Source organism: Corythoichthys intestinalis, chromosome 1, assembly GCF_030265065.1.
Source record: "Corythoichthys intestinalis isolate RoL2023-P3 chromosome 1, ASM3026506v1, whole genome shotgun sequence".
Taxonomy (NCBI): Eukaryota; Metazoa; Chordata; class Actinopteri; order Syngnathiformes; family Syngnathidae; genus Corythoichthys; species Corythoichthys intestinalis.
The window spans coordinates 8,237,981-8,264,234 of NC_080395.1; the positions used below are offsets into that span (position 1 = coordinate 8,237,981).

General features: G+C 40.0%; 1 protein-coding gene across 1 annotated transcript; it reads left to right on the forward strand.

Moving 5' to 3' along the window:
* The first annotated feature begins 922 nt into the window (after nt 1-922).
* Nucleotides 923-25,365, forward strand: LOC130922893 (gastrula zinc finger protein XlCGF57.1-like). Its single transcript, XM_057848140.1, has 4 exons — nt 923-997; nt 1,265-1,301; nt 15,579-15,662; nt 22,326-25,365. Exons 3-4 carry the CDS (start codon nt 15,657-15,659, stop codon nt 24,129-24,131), a joined length of 1,812 nt encoding a protein of 603 aa, XP_057704123.1. The 5' UTR covers nt 923-997; nt 1,265-1,301; nt 15,579-15,656; the 3' UTR covers nt 24,132-25,365.
* Nucleotides 25,366-26,254: the final 889 nt, after the last annotated feature.

Consider the following 26,254-nt stretch of genomic DNA (forward strand, 5'->3'; position numbering starts at 1 on the left):
TTTTCTCCCAGGGGATGATGGGATACATTGATATGTACGTGTTGATTTAAAAAAAAATAAAATAAAGGGGCGGGGGAAACATCCATTAATGATGCCATGGATAGAAATAGTGATGGCAACTTGAAACCGAAAATCCGAATCCAATTAAGAGGATATATATTTTGAAATTATTTGAGATCGATAAGATTAAAGGTATACGAAAAAATGTTTCATTTCCGGTGCCTCCTAAAGCTAAGGAGGTCCAATTCAAGATTTTGAATGGAATTTACCCAACGAAATAATTTTTGAGATAATTTTTGAAGCGAATAACTGTACTTTTTGTGATGTAGATTTAGAAAATTTAAGTCATATAGTTTTTCACTGTAATGTTGTTCATTCCTTCTGGAGTCAATTAAATGAATGGCTGCAATCTAAGAATATTGATCTACCCCTGACGGAAGAAAGAATTTTATTTGTTTATCTGAAGGATAAAAATTTAGAATTTGTTTTAAATGTAATATTGCTTTTGGGGAAAATTTTTGTTCATAAGGGTAGGTTTTTTAAAACCAAACCGTGTATGGCTCACTGGAGAAATAAGTTCTCTATATATTGCGAAGTTTTGAATGTGATCGATGGGAAGGCCCATCATTTGTTTTCTTTATTCAAACATTTTAAGTTGGTTTAGGAAGTCCTCTCAAGAGAAAAAAGTTTGGGTTTTTTTTGTTTACTTTTGTGTTTGTTGTGGTGGTTGTTGTTGTCGTTGCTATTGGTTGTTCGGTTATGCTCAATCTATAATATTGTATTTGATGTAGATACTTGAGTGCTTTGTTTTGTGTGTATATTGTTCAATTAAAAAAAATAAAATAAAAAAAAAACTTGAAACCGAAACTTGCCGATGACGTATATTTTCAGTGAACCACTGCTCCGGAAGCGCTCTCTCTGGACCTATCCGGGACTTGCCTTTCTTTTGTGTTCCCTTCTCCCAACCAAACGAGCTCCTTCAAAGGATTCCTATCGGGTAAGAACTGAAATAAGAATTTGGTGGACAAACGTCCAATCTTAAAGCTTGGTGGAAGTCGTTTGGCTGAATGTTGAAGCTTTGCATGCTAACGTGACTTTGTTTTTGTTTTTTTAGCTTAGCTCGCTAGCCAAGACACGTGAACGAATTCCGATTGCTTTGACTTTATGCCAATCGTAATTTGGTTTTAAATGGCGGGGGTCGCTCGGTTAACAGTGATTCCATTTAATTATATTACTATATATTACTTTTCGACTTGTCTTAAAGATGCGACAAAATAATCCTGACCGAAGGGGATCGCAATAAAAGACATCAAGCAGAGACGTCGTAGATGAGGAGAGGAAATCCAGGCCACGACGAGCAACTGAAAAACAAAAGAAAATGAGGGTAAGATCACGACACGAGTTGTTTTACTTTTTATTCAATATAAGACTTGCTTTGGTGTGACCGTGATCAGTGAGTGTGACTGTAGGGCAAAATTCCCATATCTGACTTTCCATACAAAGCTCACAATCGGTCTTTGTCAGTCACGTGCCCAAACTAGCGGACACGCCCCTATGCGCCATTTTGAGTGTATCACGGATGTAAACTAACCAGAACGGGAGTAGCTCCGACGCCACATTACTGCCTCCAACTTCATCGCTGGATATAAAAAATAATAATAATAATAATAATAATAATAATACATTTTATTTGTAGAGCGCTTTTACCAATGCTCAAAGACGCTTTACAGTAGGAACAGAAACAGCAAACAACGTGGACAGAACAAAACAAGAAAATAATTACAAGTTAAAAGCTAGTTTAAAAAGGTGAGTTTTTAACAGTTTTTTGAATGTGGGAAGGTCTGAACATGAACGAATGGGTTTTGGGAGTGAGTTCCAAAGGGAGGGGGCGGCAGCGGAGAAGGCTCTGTCCCCCCTAGTTCGGTGTGTTCTTTGTTTGGGCGGTGCGAGGATGTTTCTGTTAGAAGAGCGGAAAGTGACGGGAAGGGGTGTGGGGACAGAGAAGGTCTGTGAGGTAGGGCGGGGCCAAGTTATTGAGTGCTTTGTAAGTGAGAAGGATGATTTTGAACTGAATTCTGTATGAAATAGGAAGCCAGTGCAGTTTGTGGAGGACGGGGGTAATGTGGTTCCTATAGGGGGTCTGGGTGAGAAGGCGTGCAGCAGAGTTTTGGATATATTGTAGTTTATTGATGAGTTTGGATGGAGAACCGAAGAGAATGCTGTTGCAGTAGTCAAGTCTGGAGGTTATGAAGGCATGGATGAGGGTTTCAGCAGTAGAGAAGGTGAGGGAGGGGCGAAGACGGGCTATGTTCTTGAGGTGGAAGAAGGCAGTTCTGGTGATATGGTTGACGTGGTGGTCGAATCTGAGTTTATTGTCAAAAATGATACCAAGGTTGCGGGAATGTGTTGAGAAAGGCAGGGTGCAGTTGTTGAGGGTGAGGGAGAATTGACTGTCTATGATGTGGGCTGCAGGGTCGAAGATGATTATGTCTGATTTGTTACTGTTGAGTTGAAGATAGTTTTCTTGCATCCAGGAATTAATTTCACTGAGGCAGTTTTGAAGTGTGGATTGGGTGCTGTGCGAGATTTGTTGTGTGGTTATGTAAATTTGGATGTCGTCAGCGTAGCAGTGAAATTGGAGTCCATGTTTGCGGATGATCTGACCAAGGGGGAGGAAAAAAGTCCCTCGTTTACGGTATCAGCGCTTATATTTTAAAAACTATAAATCCCTCGAAGCTCACGGACATTTAACGAATGGCTCGGTGCAGGATCTCCGCATTTCGACCGCAGGACTGCGACAACACAGTCGTCACGCTCGTTGCTCCTCTCAGAAACATGATATAGCTCTTACTTGAACATTGTTGAACTTGAATTATACCTTGAATATCATCTTAAACATCACATGACTAAAACAGGTGAAGGAACTGTCATAATGACATGCAAATTCATGTATATTGCACAATATATTGTTTCAGTGTTGACATTGCCATGCAAAGATGTGCAATTCTCTCAATGCAGGACTTATGTGAAGTGGGACAAATTTACTTGAACACGTTATTCTACAACTAGTGTTATTTTACTTCATATGCAGATGTTTTGTATTTCCTTGTATTGCTATTTTCTGTTTACCATTGTGCTGCTGCTGTGTTTTGAGAATTTTAGTAAAAATTATAAATCCAAAAAAAGTAAACCTGTCAAACATCTCGTTTTGATAGCAAACATTGTATTTCCTATTCAGTGTTTATCCCCCCCCGCCCCCCCCCCCCCCCCCCCAAAAAAAAGTACTTTTCATTATCAAATCCAACACTAGTGTTTTACGTACCTAAGAGAGGCAAGGAGTCAAGACTTCAAAATTGTCACTGACATACTTTATTAAACAGGTTTAAGTAATCTATAATTGTATTTAAAAAACTGCTTGTACAAACACTACGAAAAGAAAATTGTACTATACTACTGTTGGGCAATGGCTTATCAGGGCACAGCAGAAAGTGACCTTATCCAACATTGTGGCTTCTTCACCTTCACATGGAAGAATCATGTTTATGGGTATGGTTCCTGTTTCGATCTTATACTTCTGACAAACATTTACGATGACCCTTTCAACATGGATTCTCAAATGTGCTGACAGCGGCCTTTTGTAAATGCTGGGAGTTTGACATCTGAACACATGCCCACACATTCTTGTATGTCAAATCCTCTGTCAGCCAAGACAATGTCCCCAGGTAACAAATTATCCAAAAAAAAAATCACTGTTCAGGGTTATATGTTTGTCACTTGTACGCCCTCCCCAGCCTTTTGATAAGAAACAAATGGCTCCCTTGGGTGTAATACATATTAAATTCTTAGTGTGGTGGTGCTTGTAGCTGGAAAACATTTGGGCACGTGCTTTCAGATTTGATGGGTTTTCTGTGAAAATTTCAAAACAGTCAATAATCACAGTCTGTGTCACATCCTGATTGGTGTTGTGTGTCTCATCCTCTGTGATTAGCTGATCACCTTCTTCTCCAGCTTCATGTGTCCTCTCTTCAATCTGTAGCTGACCACTTTCTTCTCCAGCATCAGGTGTCCCCTCCTCATTCTGATGGTGACTGTTTAATTCACCAGGTTCAGATGGTCCCTCCTTGTTCTGCAGCTCTTCAATGTTTGCATCTTACTGGACCCCATCTCTGGTGTTTGCAATGTCTCTTTCGGTAGCTGCTCACTTCACGCCTACTTCGTCTTGCAGCGCGTGCAGTGTTTGTCAGTGTAACAGATGTGTGTCCCAGATGTAGGGATGGTGCCCAGTCTGGGTCAGTCTCCATCATTTCATAAGCTGGTTCACCTGCAATCACAGGTTTTATTTAGAAAGCTAGGTAAGATTGGATATTTCCATGGCATTTCACTTTCGTAAACACTTAATCAGACATGCTACCATCCCATCAGATCTCTCAGATCACAAAAGGAAATCTCACGCATTGATAAATATTTCTGTGCATTTTTGCTGTTTACCTTTATCTTTTAAATCATTCACTCTATAATGTTTTTATAAACGATGACTGAATAAATTAAACGCTGATTTATCACGTACAGATTAACCCATTTCAACTGCCCTCCCTCTTTGCCTGTAGTTTACAAGTGAGGCTAGCTAGCTAAGGTTAGCCAATGAGAAAATAGAGACTTTATAAAGCAAAAAAACCCAGCATATTCAGTATCAATACTTTGAAAAAAACTCACTTGCCTTTATGAAAATGCCGAGAGCAAACACGCCGGAAGGGAGATATGGTGTAGAAAGTCGTTTCACCGCTGCGACCCAGGCCATCCGACGCCGCTTCGTTAGTTCCTCAACCTGCTGTCTATAACCTCTTTTCCAAGAGGGAAAACGAAAAAAATCTTACGTCGTGGTCAACTTTGCTGCCATTTTTGTCATGTGATTTAGTACGGCAGCCTTTCAAACAACACGAGTGTCCCATTTATCAAAGACAATGATGAAAGCAAAGACGATTCTCACTGCTCAGTTGTTTACAATAAGTATACACTCAAAATGGCGATTCAACCCACAATGCACTGCGGCTTTTGACAGCGTTACGTCACCTGACAAAGACCGATAACTATGATCTCCCGATATGGTGATCCAAAAATTATCGATACATGGGTCAGGAAATCATTTCAGGATATTCTATAGAAAAAAAACCAAGCTATTTTCATCCTTCTGTTGTGAATTTCAATGAATTAATCACGAGTAGACATCCAGTCCATTTGAACCGGGAAGGTGACAGTTTTGTTCATTTGCTGCCACCATCTCACTTCAGAAGGAATGGCCATCAATGGCAGCCAATGAATTAACAATTTTATCGATTATCGATAGGTGTTTGTAATAAATAGAGGTGGGAATCTTTGGGCACCTAACGATTCGATTACGATTCAGAGGCTCCGATTCAATTATAAAACGATTATTGATGCACCCCCCTCCTTTTTAAAAAACAAAACAAAAATGTTTTCTACATTAGTTCCAAAATTGTTCAAAAATCCTCTCAGGATAAACCAAGCCACTATTTCAGTATCTAGTTAACATATAACAGTAAACAAATATACAAAAATAACAGTAAATTCAAATACTCCAGTCCCCATTCTGTATCGGCAGCTTTAAACTACATTCAATTAATTTATTGTCATGAATCAACCGTTACAGTTGTTAAAGTTGCTCCCGTTATTCCATAATTTCTCTTCTGTCTACTTTTGACATGTCAAAGTTTTAGAACTGTTTCATCATTTAAAGATAGATTCAAGACAAGATTTTGCCGATTTAGGAGTATTTTAGATAAAAAGTTAGATTTGCTTTAACAGAGCCTTCTAGAGAAGTCTACTGCTTTAAGATGGCGGCTTTTTACTAAAGCCGGCAAGTCCGTCATTTCGCATCTCTGTTCAAAAATACATGTTCTAACATGCCGCTTTACCTGTCGTGTTTTCCATGTCGCCCTCCTCCAACACACCTGTATCAAAATAATCAGGATGATAATCAGGCTTCTGGAGAGGTTGCTGATGACACAATAATTTGATTCAGGTGTGTTAGGGGAGAGAGACGTGGAAAACACGACAGGAAAAGTGGCACCAAAGTCCGCATTTAGTGAACCCTGGTTTCGTGTGTCTAGCATGGGTAAAATGTGGTGTTTTCTCTCTTTCTCTCTCTTTGTCTCTCTCACACTCCCTCTCTCTGGTAACTGTCTGTGTTGAGAAAGAGTGTGTGTATAATGTAAACATGATACGAGTCATACACATATGCTTTTTATGGATAATTATTCAATTATTTTTGTTTTGATGGTAATTATGTTGGGCTGTGGGGTTGGGCTCACCTAAAGGACTGCATTTATTTTATTAATAATAATTAATATTAATAATAATTCAGCTAAGAACAGGAAACTGAGGCTACAATTTGCACAAGCTCATCAAAATTGGACAATAGAAGATTGGAAAAACGTTGCCTGTTCTGATGAGTCTCGATTTCTGCTGCGACATTCGGATGGTAGGTTCAGAATTTGGCGTCAACAACATGAAACCATGGATGCATCCTGCCTTGTATCAACGGTTCAGGCTGGTGGTGGTGGTGGTGTAATGGTGTGGGGAATATTTTCTTGGCACTCTTTGTGACCCTTGGTACCAATTGAGCATCATTGGAACGCCACAGCCTACCTGAGTATTGTTGCTGACCATGTCCATCCCTTTATGACCACAATGTACCCAACTTCTGATGGCTACTTTCAGCTGGATAATGCGCCATGTCATAAAGCTGGAATCATCTCAGACTGGTTTCTTGAACATGACAATGAGTTCACTGTAATCAAATGGCCTCCACAGTCACCAGATCTCAATCCAATAGAGCATCTTTGGGATGGGAAATTTGCATCATGGATGTGCAGCCGACAAATCTGCACCAACTGTGTGATGCCATAATGTCATTATGGAAGAAACTCTGTGAGGAATGCTTCCAGGAACTTGTTGAATCTATGCCACGACAAATTGAGGCAGTTCTGAAGGCAAAAGGGGGTCCAACCCGTTACTAGCATGGTGTACCAAATAAAGTGGCCGGTGAGTGTATATACAGTGGGAAGAACAAGTATTTGATACACTGCCAATGAGAAAACCCATTGGCATGCTGAAAAGCACCTCATACCCACTGTGAAGTATAGGGGTGGATCAGTGATGCTGTGGGGCTGTTTCGCTTCCAAAGGCCCTGGGAGCCTTGTGAGGGTGCATGGCATCATGAATGCTTTGAAATACCAGGACATTTTAAATCAAAATCTGTTGCCCGAAAGCTGAAGATGGGTCGTCACTGGGTCTTTCAGCAAGACAATCACCCTAAACATATGGCCAAATCTACACAGAAATGGTTCACCAGACACAAAATCAAGCTCCTCCCATGGCCGTGTCGGTCCCCAGACCTTGTTTTGTTGGCAAAAGGGGGTTGTACAAAGTATTAACACCAGGGGTGCTAATAATTGTGACACACATTATTTGATGTCAAATAATTTTTTCTTTATGTGGGATTTTTTCCTCACTGAATAAATGCACTTGGTTTGAAGGTTGGATTTAACTCTTTTTGTCCATTAAGGTCCCATATTATTTGAATAAAAACAATTTTATTAGAAGCTAAAAAAACACATCTTAACCACGGGTGCCAATAACTATGGAGGGCACGGTATGTATGTATTAGAGATGTGGTAGGAAATTTGGCGCAAATTTGCCTTTCGGTAAAAAGACCCAAAGTTTACCACCGATTAGTGTGAAGAACCATATTCCTCTTCTGATGTCGCAATCCAAACACGGCGAGAAGCAACGTTGCTTCTCTTCTCCCGTCACATCGAGTACAATGCCCGTGTGTGAGTGAGTCGTTTGGAGTTTAATCAAGCTAGCAGTAAACAAATATAGTAGTATTTCAATGCATACATTTGCATTTGCTGTGGTTTAGTACAATAATATAATGGCACGACCACTTCTTTTCATCACATTTTTTCCATGACTTCCACACCCACTCTGCCAGCTGCTGTTTAATCCAGCCGGGAGCAATTTTGCTCTGCTTTGTCACCGCTAGGACTCGGCCCACTCGCCTGGCTCTCGATCGATTCCACTTGTTGCACGAGAAAATGGCGAATCTTATCTTATATGTGTGAGCGGCTATTAGAATTGTAAATACGTTAGGGGTGGCATGGCTCAGTGGTAGAGTAGTTGTCCCCCAACCCAGAGGTTGTGGGTTTGATTCTCCGCCCTGATGAACTCGCCTAAGTGTCCTTGAGCAAGATACTGAACCCCACGTTGCTCCTGGTGCTGCGTCACCAGTAGGTGGATGGCGAGATAGTGTAAAGCGCTTTGAGCGCCTTGAAAGGTGGAAAAGCCCTATATAAGTATAACACCATTTACCATAGCATACGTAGCATTTTAGCTAGCATACTTCTGTGAGGCAAATTAGGGTAATCTGCTAAATTTACATATTGATCAAACAAGATGGACGTTTGAATGCCATTTTTTTTTTGTTTTTTTATTGGTAAAAATTATCACAATATTTGAACTTCTATTATATTACTATACACAATAAATACAAACTTTTTTATCATCTCTTTACTTTCCAGGAATGTAAAAAATAAACATTTGTCTTAAGACCACTCAACATTTGTCGAAATTAAACCGAACTGACAAAACGTCTTAGTGAGGTTATAACAAACATAGATAATCATGGAGCCTTCCTTCAGGTATAACACTTCTGCTTTTTTCCACAAGTACAGCCAAACCCAACAAAAAATGAAAACTTTTTACCTCGATAATGATGAGTGTACGATTATCCCAAAAATTCCTCTACGCGGCAAATATTTTAAAATTAAAATAATGTAAAAATACAATAATATGAAAAAGTATATGAACCTTTTGGAATTTCTCAAATTTTTGCATAAAATCACCATCAAATGTGATCTGAACTATGTCAGAATCGCACAGATGAAAAAAGTCTGCTTTAAGTCAAACCGCCCAAGCATTTATAGGTTTTCATATTTTAAAGAGGATTGCATGCAAACAATGACAGAAGGTGGAAAATAAGTGAACCTTCTACCTAAGGAGACCTAAAGAGCAATTGAAACCAATTTTGACCAAACAATTTAAGTCAGGTGTGTGCCCAATCACTAATGATTGGTTTAAAGCTGCCCTGCCCACTATAAAACGCACACCTGGTAAGAATTGTCTTGATTGGAAGCATTGTCTGGTATGCAACATAGCTCGGTCAAAAGAGCTGTCTGAAGACCTGCAATCAAGGATTGTTGATCTGTATAATGCTGGGAAAGGATACAAAACTATCTCTAAAAGTATGGCTGTTCATCAAACAACAGTCAAAGAAGTCTACAAATGGAAAGAGTTTGGCACTGATTGTTGAAAATGGGTTTCAATTGCTCTTTAGGTCTCCACAGGCAGAGGGTTCACTTATTTTTCCCCATTGCGTCACTGTTTGCATACTAGCCTCATTAAAATATGAAAACCCGGAAATGTTTGGGTGGTTTTAGTTAAAGCAGACCCTGTCTATTCATCTAAGTGATTTTGACAAAGATCAGAACACGTTTGATGGGGATTTTATGCGGGAATGTGGGAAATTCCAAAAGGTTGATACTTTTTCAAACCACTGTAAATTTTCAATCAATGCAAGTCCTCAGCGGATCACACGTGCGTTTGAAGGGGAAAAAATGGACTGGCACATTCAGCAAGTGAAAAGAGGTTAGCCGCTGAACCCTTTACATTTTGGCTGCCAGTCTGAACAAGGCCTTAGTGTCGGTAAAAAAAAAAAACAATATGAAAAACCATGGCAGGAGACCGAGTAAAGCTTGACTTTAGCAAATCACGTCTTTTTTTTCCTTTTTCCAGTATCCCGCAGACGTCACTATTAAAGAGCTTCACCCTGAGAAGCACGATCCCTCCCCGTTAAAAAGGAGGAGTCGGAGATGCCGTACATTAAACAGGAGAAGCCAGAGACCCCCAGCATTAAAGAAGAAGAACAGGAAGATCAAATCACAGCGTGTCCAATGGCTGTCAGTGTGAAAAGTGAAGACGACGAAGGTCCAATCAAAAAGAGCGGAGCAGCGAAACCTTCAAGCGACGGCTCATTTCAACACCCGACAACAAAAGGAGAGGGACAATCGCAACATGACTATTTGTTGGCGCCGCTCTCACACAGTGACGATGTAACTTCACACTCTTCTGATTTTAACACTGATGAGGAGGATAAAAACTTTGACCAAAATGCTTTAAAATCCTTCAACAATTCCTCATTGAAAAGAGGCACAAAGGCGGTTAGGAGACCTTTTAGCTGCTCACTTTGTTATAAATCCTATTCTCACAAACATAACTTAAAAAGACACATGTATACACACACTGGAGAAAAGCCTTTTGGCTGCACACTTTGTAGTAAACGATTCGCTGACAAAGGAGGTTTAAACATACACACATTGGCACACACTGGAGAAAAGCCTTTTCCATGCTCGGTTTGTGAAAAAAAATATTCTGGGAAAAGTCAATTACAGAGACACATGTATACACACACAGGAGAGAAGCCTTTTCTCTGCGCGAGTTGTGGTAAAAGATTCATCGAGAAAAAAGATTTAAACAATCACACAAGAACACACACTGGAGAGAAGCCTTTTCAATGCACATCGTGTGGTAAACAATTCACTGAGAAGGGATCTTTAAAAAAACATACAAAGAGACACATTCGAGAGAAGCCTTTTGTCTGCACATCTTGTGGTAAACGATTCAATGAGAAGGGACATTTAAAGAAACACACACTCAGACACACGGGAGAAAAGCCTTTTGTCTGCACAAGTTGTGGTAAAAGATTTTGTACGAAGCATGAGTTAACAATACACACACTCAGACACACGGGAGAAAAGCCTTTTGTCTGCACAAGTTGTGGTAAAAGATTTTGTACGAAGCTTGAGTTAACAAGACACATGCGTACACACACTGGAGAGAAGCCTTTTGCCTGCTCTTTCTGCGATAAGAGATTTTATACGAAGCATGAGTTAACAAGACACACGCGTACACACACTGGAGTGAAGCCTTTTTCCTGCTCTCGTTGCTATAAAAGATTTTGTTCGGAGCAAACGTTAACAAAACACATACGAACACACACTGGGTGAAAAGGCTTTTCTCTGCACACTTTGTGGTAAAAGATTTACCCAGAAGGCAGATTAAACAATCACTTAAAAAGACACACCTAATTTACTTACGGCTTACTGCTTTTCAAAATTTGACTTCTGATTGTCAACAATACTTTGATGCTTCCCTTCTTTTGTTTGTCCAATTTCCAAGCTTTATCTGAATACAGCAGTTTATTTTAAAGAGGGGTGCAAGAGCAGAAACTGCTTTTTCAACCTTGTCTGTGTTTTCTGCCATATACATATAGTGTATATTATTCAGCATGTTGTTCACTATTGTATTTTTATTAAAAATTGCCTTTCAAGTTGACATATCTGTTCTATTTGTTGGATTTTTGCGACTTATTGTTTTTTTCCTCTTCATTGCGCATTTTTGGCCTGGTGCGACTTGTACTCAGGTGGGACTTATAGTCCGATAAATACGGTAAGTATTTTCAGTCATAAGACTAAGACAAAAATTTAAAAGGCTGACAAAAACAAACACTGGGCCGAACCGTTTTTGGCAAAAACTGAATTAAACTTTTATACCCGTTAGCTTCCTGTAGTTTTTCATGTGTAAATGATGTGATTTGGACCAAAACTGTGAGACAAGTTGCGTTTTGAATTTTTTTTCAAACCGCGTTTTTGGGAAAGGGGTCGTTATGGGGGTTTCAAACGAAAGAGCCTGCGTAGTGCAAGAATTCCAGTCGTTTCGGTGTTTGAACAGTGTCCATTGATCAAATCGTTTTGGCTAGGTGGCATACTGAAGTAACAGTTTAGATGGTAGCTTTTGCATTACATACTGAATTTGTGATAAAAATAAATCAACAAGATGGCACTAACATTCTCTTAAAGCGATCAATGGATAGAAAGACTTGTAGTTCTTAAAAGATAAATGTTAGTACAAGACTACAAGTTATAGAAATTTTATATTAAAACCCCTCTTAATGTTTTCGTTTTATTAAAATTTGTAACATTTTCAGTCAAAAAATAAACTAGTAGCTCGCCATTGTTGATGTCAATAATTACACCATGCTCACTAATGGTACTAGCTAAGCTTGAGAACGATAAACCGATACGACCGAATATCCGGTTTTACAGGTGAGAGATACAGATGTATCGATAGTAATTAGCCATTAAATATTCAATGAACCGATAGCAGAGATAGAATTCAGCTATCGCAAGCACAAGAATCGGATTCTAATGCCTAATTCAATGCATTGCTTAATATGATAATAATTTAGCTTTTCCATCTCATGCTGCGCTTGTGTCATTCACCACACAGCGCACTTAGATCGAGACCGCACGCATGATATAATATGGACAAGCACTACTCACAGTCGTGATTGCCTCAACTTCCCATGCATTTCTGCAGAACCGCTACTAGTCTCCGTCATTACCCGATCGTCACGGGCGTGTCATAACAACGCAAGAGCTAACGAAACCACTGTAACGCACGCTCCGTAGCATTTTCCTCACAGCCCAAAACGACACTAGTAGTGGCAACAGAGCAACATGCTAAAACAATGGACAGTGTGATCACCGACGCCAGCGACGTGCAGCGATTGATTTTCAACGCACCCAGGAAAACAAAAGTCGGACTTTGAAGTGACGAAGGCAGCCAGATCTGTTCGCATGGGACAGAGCGTGTGTGAAGTGTGGAGCGGTACAGAGATCGGGAGTTTTTAACCCTGAAAAATAACCCCCTACAATGGTGGAAAGGGCAGCATATTGTTTCCACAAAACGCAGTCTACTTAAACATGAACATGTGGATTAATTGATCTTCCTCAAGAAAAATCTGCCCTTCAAAAAAGATATGGACAGTCATGAGGAATAAAAAATGAGGAAGCACAGGCATAAGTGAATGACTTTGCTGTGTATTAGGTTAAAGTAATGATTATTGACCTGTCTGTCTAAAATGCCATGTTTTTATTCCCCCAATTATACCAGTCGTAAAGCATAATTTATTATTTATTTATGATAACACTAGCAGGTTTAATTCTTTTTTTTTCTAGAGCTGCTGCATATAATTAATATTTTTTGTTTGTAAGATGTTTACGTTGAAAGTTTGCACTTAAATTACTCACCTCTTGTGTTAAAACACCAGGAAATACAGTAATTGAATTATTGCACTTTATTGTAGTCTGTCACTGGAGTTTTATTTTATTATCAATCCCATCCAACAAAATGACGGTCATATAGTAAGCCTTATTATTTTTTTTTTTCATAAAAAAATAAAACATAACATTGGGATGAAATTTTGTTGTTTAATTTTGCTATATTAGAAATGTGGTCTTTTTATATGTTTAAAATACTGTACAAACACACACAACAAATATTTACTATCGTATCGTTTTCACTCTGTCGAACCGTATCGTTCTTACACTGTATCGAATCGTATCGAATCGCTCGGCCTTAAAAATGTATCGTTTTTTTAATCGAATCGTCACCTGTGTGTCTAGATACATATCGAATCTGCTTCGTGCCAGAGATTCCCAACCCTAGTACTAACCCATAAAATCAGTTGGACCCAAACGCCAGCAGAGGGCGCCAAACAAAAAAAAAAACAAGTAACAAGCGGAAATTACACTGTACTGTCCTTTTAGTCTGTTTAAGCGGGGCATGTGCGTTAATTGCGTCAAATATTTTAACGTAATTAATTTAAAAATTTAATTACTGCCCGTTAACGCGATAATTTTGACAGCCCTAATTTAAACTCCAAAAAGCTTTAAAAGGTCAGAAATGGTCTTAATTCAAGATTAGATATTGTTCACTCCTGTAACGAGTCACATGACATTTTAGAGGGAAAATGACAAGCAGTACTCAATTTGGACATTTAGGGATGCACGTAGTTCCCATAAGGTGTACTCACTTTTGTTGCCAGGAGTTGAGATATTAATGGCTTATTTTGAGTTATTTTGATGGGAAAATAAATTAACTCTATTATTATCTATTATATAAGCTGCACACAGATTACTTTTCATTGTGTCACAGTGTCATTTTGTCAGTGTTGTCCCATGAAAATATATACTTAAATATCTGCAGAAATGCGAGGGGTGTACTCACTTTTGCGATACACTGTACAACCAGACCTTTTGTTTGTGTTGGGGACCGGTTAGTTTGTGCTTGACTACATCCAAGTGAACTGGTGAGTCTGAATTTGTCATCTATCGGTAGCAGATAGTGATGGCCAACGAAGCTTCTTGTGAAGTTCCGAACCACTTGGCCAAATTGATTCGAAAATAGATTTAGTACATAAAACTTCAATACCAGTAATATCTCCTGGCAACAGGGCCTCACAAGGAGTCTTTCCATTGAGTGTGATGCACACATTAAAGCTAATTTTGATGTGCTATTTCGCCATTTTGTTGGACAGCGCACCAGGCCCCTGTTCACATTTGATGTTCTGCCACTGAGAATCACCGTACGATCGGAGGACAGAATAAGGTACATGACATGTAGATGGCCACTATCCAACCAGCTAATAAAGTTGTTATTATATTCTAGAAAGACTTCACACTCCAGATGATTTCAGAGATGCATTACCATGTCTCCCTTTTGTGAAACTAACACAACAAAAAAGATGTACAATCAATAATACTGCTGCAAATAACAAAAGCTATCTGCATATGGAAACACATTTGCCTTGCATAAGATAGTGCTGAATTCAAAGTACAAAACACATTCTCTATCAAAAATGTGACTTCAGGACAATTGGCAAAGTGAACTTTAAAAAAAAAAAAAAAAAATCCTTGAGCCAAATCAAAAATGAGTTCCTATGGGAGTTGTCTGTCACTACCCGATCGTGATGGCCTACCGAATTGTGACGGACTGCTATTGCTCTTGCGCAAACCGCCAAACCATTTTCTCCCAGGGGATGATGGGTTACTTTGATATGTACGTGTTGATTTTAAAAAAAAAAAAAAAAAAAAAGGGGGGGGGGGGCATCCATTGATGATGCCATGGATAGTAATAGTGATGGCAACTTGAAACCGAAACTTGCCGATGACGTATATTTTCAGTGAACCACTGCTCCGGAAGCGCTCTCTCTGGACCTATCCGGGACTTGCCTTTCTTTTGTGTTCCCTTCTCCCAACCAAACGAGCTCCTTCAAAGTATTCCTATCGGGTAAGAACTGAAATAAGAAAATTGTGTGGACTAAAACGTCCTATCTTAAAGCTTGGTGGAAGTCGTTTGGCTTAATGTTGAAGCTTTGCATGCGAACGTGACTTTTTTGTTGTTGTTTTTTTTAGCTTACCTCGCTAGCCAAGACACGTGAACGAATTCCGATTGCTTTGACTTTATGCCAATCGTAATTTGGTTTTAAATGGCGGGGGTCGCTCGGTTAACAGTGATTACATTTAATTATATGAGACGCTTTTCGACTTGTGTTAAAGATGCGACAAAATAATCCTGACCGAAGGAGATCGCAATAAAAAAAAACATCAAGCAGAGACGTCGAAGATGAGGAGAGGAAATCCAGGCCACGACGAGCAACTGAAAAACAAAAGAAAATGAGGGTAAGATCACGACACGAGTTGTTTTACTTTTTATGCAATATCAGACTTGCTTTGGTGTGACCGTGATCAGTGAGTGTGACTGGAGGGCAAAATTCCCATATCTGACTTTCCATACAAAGCTCACAATAACTATGATCTCACGATACGGTGATACAGCAATGATCGATACATGGGTCAGGAAATCATTTCAGGATATTCTACAGAAAAAAACAAGCTATTTTCATCCTTCTGTTGTGAATTCCAATGAATTAATCACGAGTAGAGATCCAGTCCATTTGAACTGGGAAGATGGCAGTTTCGTTCATTTGCTGCCACCATCTCACTTCAAACGGAATGGCCATCAATGGCAGTCAATGAATGAGCAATTTTATCTATTATCATGGCAATGAAAGAGTTGATGAAAGCTAGGTGTCAGTAATAAATAGACGTGGGAATCTTTGTGCACCTAACAATTCGATTACGATTCAGAGGCTCCGATTCGATTATAAAACGATTATTGATGTACCCCCCCCCCCCCCCCCCCTTTTAAAAAAAAAACAATGTTTTGTACATTAGTTCCAACATTGTTCAAAAATCCTCTCAGGCTAAACCAAACTACAATTTCAGTATCAAGTTAACATATAACAGTAAACAAATATACAAAAATAACAGTAAATAAAATACTCCAGTCCCTATTCTGTATCAGCAGCTAAACTACATTCAATGAATTTATTGTTGTGAATCAACCGTTTCAGTTGTTATAGTTTCTCCCGTTATTCCATAATTTCCCAAGTGTCTACTTTTGACGTGTCAAAGTTTTAAAACTGTTTCATCATTTAAAGATAGATGCAAGACAGGATTTTGCCGATTTAGGAGTACAGTGATACCTCAGCTCACGAACGCTTAAGCTCACGAACTTTTCGCCTCAAGAACATTAAATTCGCGAGCATATAGTCTCTGCTGACGAACTAGTTTTCGGCGGACGAAAAACCACACGGTCAAACAGCGCCACGAGAAGCTGACGCACGCTCACGGCGTCCCAGTTCGTCCCCTCCCTTCCGTTGAGTGCGGACGTGGTTTGTGTTTGATAGACATTTTGGACCATATTGAGTGTACTTTTGCTATTATGGCACCGAAAAAGACCCCACCACAGGCTAGTGTTAAGCCTAAGAAGACATTAAAGAAAATAAGGTATATTTTTGTGTAGTTTTAAGGCTTATTTTGTAGAAAATTATGTTTTATGGGGACCTGGGAACGGATTATTCTCATTTTAATGGTTTCTTATGGGAAATAAATGTTCGGAAGACGAACTTTTCACCTTACACACACTTTCTGGGAACCAATTATGTTCGTGAGCTGAGGTATCACTGTATTTTAGATAAAAAGTTAATTAGATTCGCTTTAACAGAGCCTTCTAGAGAAGTCTACTGCTTTAAGATGGCGGCTTTTTACTAACGCCGGCAAGTCCGTCATTTCGCATCTCTGTTCCATAATACATGTTCTAACACCGCCGTCGTCTGTTATTTTGCATCTAGTTTTACATATATATGATATCTACTGTAGCCGTTTGTTTGTAGCAACTAGCAACCGGCGTTGTTTGTAGCGGCTGTCGGCCGCAGTCAGGTATAATTGTTTTTTTTTTATCTAGCGGCATGAGTTGAACATGATGTTTACTCTCGGTCCGTTCCTCATTGCGTCCCAAAGACCGCGCTGACTGTGTTTTACATCCGCTTTACCTGGTATAATTCAATAATCGGAATTTGAAAGTTTGTGAATCATTCTCGAATCTTCCACGGCCGAATCGCGAATAATCTAAGAATCAGAAATTTCGCACGGCTCTAGTAATAAAGGGTTCTTAAGGCCAAATTATATCGGCTCCGCCAAGATAGAGCGGTGGATCAAATCCGTTTCCATTCTTTCAAATTCAAATAATGTTCAAATTATACCGGACGCATAAGCGCGACGGCTTGACTGCAGGCCATTTCCGACCTGTCGGAGCCCGTCGGATGCTTTGGGCTATTTTTGACGGAGACGCATCCTTCAAAATGAGCAGAGCCAGGGCTGCAGTCAACAGGCCAGGTGCTGTTTCATGGTTGAAAAACCAGCAAACATGGACAATGAACCATTCATGATGGAGGTGGAAAGTCATGAAGTTTAAAAAGGAATCTGCATGGAACGCCATAGCAGGAGCTATTTCGGATGGACGGTGAGTTTTGCAAGTTATGTAATTTAAAACGGTAATTAAATGGTAGAGAAGGTGTTGTTGACATGGTCGGGTGTCACAAACCCATGGTAAAAGCAAAAAGAATTTGGGAAGAAAGGTTCATTCAAATCTAGTCCACCTCTCTGCTTCTCTGTTGAGTATAGACTCAAGTCGTTGCTTTTAATGCAACATTATCACGTGAGGGCTCACGACGGGACAGAACTACCGGACCGCAATTGTGCGCAGCCAGTATGTTTTGTTTTATTTTTGACGTACTGCGGAGCACGCAGTCAGCACGGAGCTTGGTGGATCTGGACTGCAGATGCACCCGGTATAATTTGGCCTTTAGGTTGTGTTCGGACGGCATGCATATCCGATTACAATCTTTTTCGTCCTCAAATCCAACTTTTGCAGCTGGCACTTTTGGAATTGGGCTTGTTGAGACTGGGCCACATTATTGATCCGTCTGACGGGTTGCTATGGCAACGAAGGTCTCTTCCAGCGCGTGTAGTTTAATGTCATAAAATTGCCACAGCGGCAACAAGCATGCAACATGCCAGAAAATATCCACAATGTAGGGAACCGACATTATTGTACTATTATATTAGCCAGTACACGGCAGTTTACCTAGCTAACAAATACTGACATTACTGACCTAAACAAAAAAAAAAAAAAACTTTTTTTCCATTGAACAAGATTTTTATTTTTCAAAACATTGGCAAACTGTAACATAGGTATCATGTTAAAATAAACTAAAATATATATATATATATATATTCTTAATAAAATAAATGCAGTCCTTTAGGTGAGCCTAAACCCGCAATTTTGCTCGGCTTCGTCGCCGCTAGGACTCGGCCTACTCGCATGGCTCTCGATTGACTCCACTTGTTGCACGAGAAAATCTTATCTCAAATGTGTTAGCGATTTACTATTAGAATTGTAAATACCTTAGCATTCGTAGCATTTTAGCTAGCTGACTTTTGTGAGGCAAATTAGGGTAATCTGCTAAATTTACATATTGATCAGACAAGATGGACGTTTGAATGCCAATTTTTTTGTTTTTTATTTGTAAAAATGATCGCAATATTTGAACGTAACTTCAATTACTATACACAATAAATACAAACTTGTTTATCATCTCTCTACTTTCCAGGAATGCAAAAAATAAACATTTGTCTGAAGACCATTCAACATTTGTCGAAATTAAACAGAACTGAAAAAACGTCTTAATGAGGTTATAACAAACATAGATAATGATGGAGCCTTCCTTCGGGTATAACGCTACTGCTTTTTTCCACAAGTACAGCCAAACCCAACAAAAAATGAAAACTTTTTACCTCGATTATGATGAGTGTATGATTATGTGAAAAATTTCTATACGCTGCAAATAAAATATTCTTTAATTCAAATAATGTGAGAATATAGTTGTATGAAAAGGTATATGAACCTTTTGGAATTTCTCACATTTTTGCATAAAATCACCATCAAATGTGATCTGATCTACCGTAATTTCCCGAATATAAGGCGCACCCGTGTATAATGCGCACCCCAAATTTACTTGTAAAATCTAGGGAAAATTATTGTACCTGTTTATAACGCGCACCCTAGTTTTAGCACCAATAAATAGAAGAATACAAGAAAACGGAGCTCGTGTACAGATACAGAAATGTCATTTTACTGACTGGTGAAACACAGCACAAGGATAGCATATTGGTAGTTCAAAACATTACTATAAACTAGAGATGTCCCGATCCAATATTTGGATCGGATCGGACACCGATATGGGCAAAAAAAATGCGCATCGGTATCAGATCGGCCAACACGGAAAAATTCCGATCCAGACTTCTGATCCATTTTTTTAAAAATCCGGTCCGAGTTTCCCAGCGCACCGATTTACATAATCCATTCCAGTTTTTTGCTTCGTTTTCCCTAAAATCCAGTCCGCATTTTACGGCACATCTTCAACACACTACATTTACATTACCGTCTCCCAATTTACCGAGAGACTTTATCGGTAAAAATGTCAGCTGTGTGGGATAATTTCACCTTAAAGGACGACAAAGACGAAGAGGCAGAGTGCAACATATAACACAATAAAGTCAAGCGGGGTGGTAAAGCTGGAAGAAGTTTTAATACAACCAACCTAATCAAGCATTTAGCGAAATACCACCACAAACAATATAAGGAGTATGTTAAGAGAACCGAAGACAAAAAGAAAGGTCCTTCGCAACGAACACTGGCAGAAACTTTTGCTATGCGTGAAAAACTGGCACTCGACAGTCCCAAAGCCCAGGGAATAACAGGAGTCATTGCCGAAGAATTCATTCTGGATGACGAGCCATTATCTCTCGTGAGTAAAGAAGCACCATCCAACACTTAGAACCACGGTACAACATGCCCAGCCGTCATTACATCCTTGAGCGATTCGGCCGTGGAAGATTCGAGAAAGATTCACAAACATCCAAATTCCGATTATTGAAATATGTCAAGTAAAGCGGAACTAATACACAGTGCGGTCTTCGGGACGCAATGAGAAACGGACATTAAACATTAAAACCATCTAATGGCTTGGTGGGGTTTGTGGGATTTTCCACTGAGGTTGTTTGTGTGTTTTGTTTTTTTAAGACGGTAAAATGTGCAAATAATATTGTAAACTGACAGACTATGCCATTTGTTTGTTATTTATAATGTTTTGTGTTTGTCACTGAATAAACAGGTCAGTTTCTTGTTACCAACCGTTGTGTGTTATTCAAACTCACCTAATTCAGCTGGCTAGTTGTTATCAAGAGTACTAAAACTCTTTTCAACATGAGTCTGACAACTAAGTAAGGAGGCTAAATAACTTTAAACTTTAACACATGCTCAGATAGGCCGGTATCGGTATCGGCCAGTATCGGTATCTGATCGGAAGTGCAAAACAATATCGGTATCGGATCGGAAGTGTAAAAACCTGGATCGGGACATCCCTACCATAAACTGACAATATTTACGGTAATAATATGATTTGACAACTTCTCCAACTTACCAGAACCTGGGAGAAAACAAAACCGATGTGACTTTTCTTTTAAAGGCTGCTGTATAACTTGCTTGTTTCATCATGATGACTAAATCTTTCTTCCATAGATTGATACGGTAAAATGAAAGTGAGAACGTAAGTCGGAAATCCGAGCAGAATTTAACACAGACGAAATTATTCGGCCGATCAGAGTGAAGTATTACCGAAACAAAATGGTGACGTCACGTACCGTAATGGTTGGCAACGGATCGCCGCATACGTTTCTTCAACACAACGTGGCCGTGTCAATAAAAAAAAAAAAAAAAAGTTTATATATATATATATATATATATATATATATACTGTATATACAGTGGGGAGAACAAGTATTTGACAATGGGTTTTCCCATTGGCAGTGTATCAAATACTTGTTCTGCACACTGTATATATATATATATATATATTTCTGTCTCCATCCATGTACCCGTTTATAATGCGCACCATGATTTTACAAGTTGATTTTGTGGGGGAAAAAGTACGCGTTATATCCGGGAAATTACTTATCGTCAGATGAAACAAGTCTGCTTTAACTCAAACCACCCAAACATTTATAGGTTTTCATGTTTTAAAGGTGATAGCATGCAAAATATGACAGAAGGGGGAAAATAAGTGAACCTTCTACCTAAGGAGGCCTAAAGAGCAATTTAAACCAATTTTTACCAAACAATTTAAGTCAGGTGTGTGCCCAATCACTAATAATTGGTTTAAAGCTGTCCTGCCCACTATAAAACGCACACCTGATAAGAATTGTCTTGATGAGAAGCATTGTCTGATATGCAACATAGCTCGGTCAAAAGAGCTGTCTGAAGACCTGCAATCAAGGATTGTTGATCTGTATAATGCTGGGAAAAGGATACAAAACTACCTCTAAAAGTCTGGCTGTTCATCAATCAACAATCAGAGAAGTCTACAAATGGAGAGAGTTTGGCACTGACTGTTGAAAATAGGTTTCCATTGCTCTTTAGGTCTCCTCAGGCAGAGGGTTCACTTATTTTTTCCCCCTTCTGTCACTGTTTGCATACGGGCCTCATTAAAATATGAAAACCTGTAAATGTTTGGTTGGTTTTAGTTAAAGCAGACCTGTTTATTCATCTGTGTGATTTTGACAAAGATCGGAACACATTTGATGGGGATTTTATGCGGGAATGTGGGAAATTCCAAAAGGTTGATACTTTTTCATACCACTGTACATTTTCAATAAATGCAAGTCCTCAGCCGGTCACTCGTGCGTTTGAAGGGGAAAAAATAGACTGGCACATTCACCAAGTGAAAAGAGGTTAGCCGCTGAACCCTTTACATTTTGGCTGCCAGTCTGAACAAGGCCTTAGTGTCGGTAAAAAAAAAAATACAATATGAAAATCATGGCTGGAGACTGAGTAAAGCTTGACTTCAGCAAATAACTTGATTTTTTTTCCCCCTTTTCCAGTATCCCGCAGACGTCACTATTAAAGAGCTTCACCCTCCGAAGCGCGATCCCCGCCACGTTAAAAAGGAGGAGTCGGAGATGCCGTACATTAAACAGGAGAAGCCAGAGACCCCCAGCATTAAAGAAGAAAAACAGGAAGATCAAATCACAAAGTGTCAAATGACTGTCAGTGAGAAAAGTGAAGAAGATGAAGGTCCAATCGGAAAGAGCGGAGCAGTGAAACCTTCAAGCAACGGCTCATTTCAACACCCGACAACAAAAGGAGAGGGACAATCGCAACATGACTATTTGTTAGCGCCGCTCTCACACGGTGACGACGTAACTTCACACTCTTTTGATTTTAACACTGATGAGGAGGATAAAGACTTTGACCAAAATGCTTTAAAATCGTTAAACAATTCCTCATTGAAAAGTGGCACAAAAGCAGTTGGGAAACCTTTTCCCTGCTCACTTTGTCATAAAACATATTCTCAGAAACATCACGTAAAAAGACACATGCATACACACACTGGAGAAAAGCCTTTTGGCTGCACACTTTGTAGTAAACGATTCCCTGACAAAGGACGTTTAAACAGACACACATTGGCGCACACTGGAGAAAAGCCTTTTCCCTGCTCGGTTTGTGAAAAAAAATATTCTGGGAAAAATCAATTACATAGACACATGTATACACACACAGGGGAGAAGCCTTTTCTCTGCGCGAGTTGTGGTAAAAGATTCATCGAGAAAAGAGATTTAAACAATCACACAAGAACACACACTGGAGAGAAGCCCTTTCCCTGCTCAGTTTGCGATAAAAGATTCTCTCAAAAAGCACTACTAAACTCTCACTTTAAAACACACACTGGAGAGAAGCCCTTTCCCTGCTCAGTTTGCGATAAAAGATTCTCTCGGAAACCACTACTAAGCCGACACATGAAATCTCACACTGGAGAAAAGCATTATGCGTGCTCAGTTTGTGATAAAAGATACTTCAGAAATTCACATTTAATCAATCACACAAGAACACATACTGGAGAGAAGCCTTTTCAATGCACAACTTGTGGTAAACAATTCACTGATAAGGAATTTTTAAAGAAACACACAAGGAAACACACTGGAGAGAAGCCTTTTGTCTGCACAGCTTGTGGTAAACGATTCACTTGTAAGGGATCTTTAAACAAACACGCACTCTCACACACGGGAGAAAGGCCCTTTGTCTGCACAAGTTGTGGTAAAAGATACCTCGATAAAAAAGATTTAAGCGATCACATGCGTAAACATACTGGAGAGAAGCCTTATTCCTGCTCAGTTTGTGATAAAAGATACTTCAGAAAGTCACAATTAATCATTCACACAAGAACACACACTGGAGAGAAGCCTTTTCAATGCACATCTTGTGGTAAACATTTCACTTATAGGGCATCTTTGAACAAACACATAAAGAGACACACTGGAGAGAAGCCTTTTGTCTGCACATCTTGTGGTAAACGATTCACTGAGAAGGGAGAGTTACACAGACACACACTCAGACACACAGGAGAAAAGCCTTTTGTCTGCACAAGTTGTGGCAAAAGATTCCTCGATAAAAGAGATGTAAGCAATCACATGCGTACACACACTGGAGAGAAGCCTTTTGTCTGCTCTTTCTGCGATAAAAGATTTTGTACGACGCATGATTTAACAAGACACACGCGTACACACACTGGAGAGAAGCCTTTTACCTGCTCTCGTTGCTATAAAAGATTTTGTACGAGGCAAACGTTAACAAAACACATACGTAGACACACCGCGTGCAAAGGCTTTTCTCTGCATACTTTGCGGTAAAAGATTTACCCGGAAGGGAGATTAAACAATCACTCAAAAAGACACACTTAATTTACTTACTGCTTTTCAAAATTTGACTTCTGATTGTCAACAATACTTTGATGCTTCGCTTCTTTTGTTTGTTTGTCCAATTTCCAAGCTTTATCTGAATACCGTAATTTCCCGAATATAACGCTTTTTTCTCCCAAAATCAACTTGTAAAATCATGGGTGCGCTTTATACACGAGTACAGGGATGGAGACAGAAATATTATATATGTTAAAAAATAAAAAATCGTTTTCTCGCCCACCCGGGCAGTATGGTCTCTCCTCTCAAGCTCTGGTCCTCTCCCAGAACCCTTGAGGGTTCTGCGCAGGATCTTAGCTGTCCCAGGATTGTGCTGTTCTGAACGGAGATGTCAGACGTTGTTCCTGGTATCTGTTGGAGTCATGCACCCAACTTGGGGGTTACTTCCCCTAGTGTCCTGATCACTACTGGCACCATTGTTGCCTTCACTCCCCACATTTTCTCCAACTCTTCCTTCAGCCCTTGATAATTCTCCAGCTTTTCGTGTTCCTTTTTCCTGATGTTGCCATTGCTCGGAATTGCTACATCTATCACTACTGATGTTTTCTGATGTTTATCCACTACTACGATGTCAGGCTGGTTGGCCATCACCAGTTTGTCCGTCTGGATCTGCAAGTCCCACAGGATCTTGGCTCGGTTGTTCTCGATCACCTTTGTCGCCCACCTTGTCTCCGGGGTCTCCAGTCCGTACTCGGCACAGATGTTCCTGTACACTATGCCTGCTACCTGGTTATGTCGTTCCATGTATGCCTTGCCTGCTAGCATCTTACACCCTGCTGTGATGTGCTGGACTGTCTCAGGGGCCTCTTTGCACAGCCTGCACCTGGGGTCCTGTCCGGTGTGATAGACCCCAGCCTCTATTGATCTTGTGTTTAGGGCCTGTTCTTGTGCTGCCATGATCAGTGCGTCCGTGCTGTCTTTCAGTCCGGCCTTTTCCAGCCACTGGTATGTTTTTCCCATGTCAGCTACCGCCTCAATTTGTCGGTGGTACATACCATGCAGGGGCTTGTCCTTCCATGATATCTCCTCAGGGTCCTTCTCCTTACTGGGCTTCTGTTGCCTGAGGCATTCACCGAGCAGGTCATCACTGCGGGCCATCTTCATGATGTACTCTTGGAGGTACAGTGGGGAGAACAAGTATTTGATACACTGCCGATTTTGCTGGTTTTCCCACTTGCAAGCCATGTAGAGGTCTGTAATTTGTATCATAAGTTCTCTTCAACTGTGAGGGACGGAATCTAATCCAAAAATCCAGAAAATCACATTGTACAATTTTTGAATAATAAATTTGTATTTAACTGCATGAAATAAGTATTAGTAAATATTTCGGCTCTTAGTTCTTTTTTAAGAACCCCTCCTGTTCTCCACTCATTACCGGAAGTAACTGCACCGGTTTGAACTTGTTACCTGTATAAAAGACACCTGTTCACATGCTCAAACAAACAAACTCCAACCTCTCCGCAATGGCCAAGACCAAAGAGCTGTGTAAGGACATCAGGGATAAAATAATAGACCTGCACAAGGCTGGGATGGGCTACAGGAAAATAAGCTAGCAGCTTGGTGAGAAGGTAACAACTGTTGGAGCGATTGTTAGAAAATGGAAGAAGTTCAAGTTGACGGTCAATCTGCCTCGTTCTGGGGCTCCATGCAAGATCTCACCTCGTGGGGCATCACTGATCATGAGGAAGGTGAGGGATCAGCCCAGAACTACACGGCAGGACCTGGTCAATGACCTGAAGAGAGCTGGAACCACAGTCTCGAAGAAAACCATCGAAAACACATTACGCCGTCATGGATTAAAATCCTACAGCGCACGCAAGGTCCCGCTGCTGAAGCCAGTGCATGTTCAGACACGTCTGAAGTTTGCCACTGACCATCTGGATGATCCAGAGGAGCAATGGGAGAAGGTCATGTGGTCGGATGAGACCAAAATTGAACTTTTTGGTCTGAACTTGGCTCGTCGTGTTTGGAGGAAAAAGAAAGATGAGTACAACCCCAAGAACACCATCCCAACCGTGAAACATGGAGGTGGAAACATCATTTTTTGGGGCTGCTTC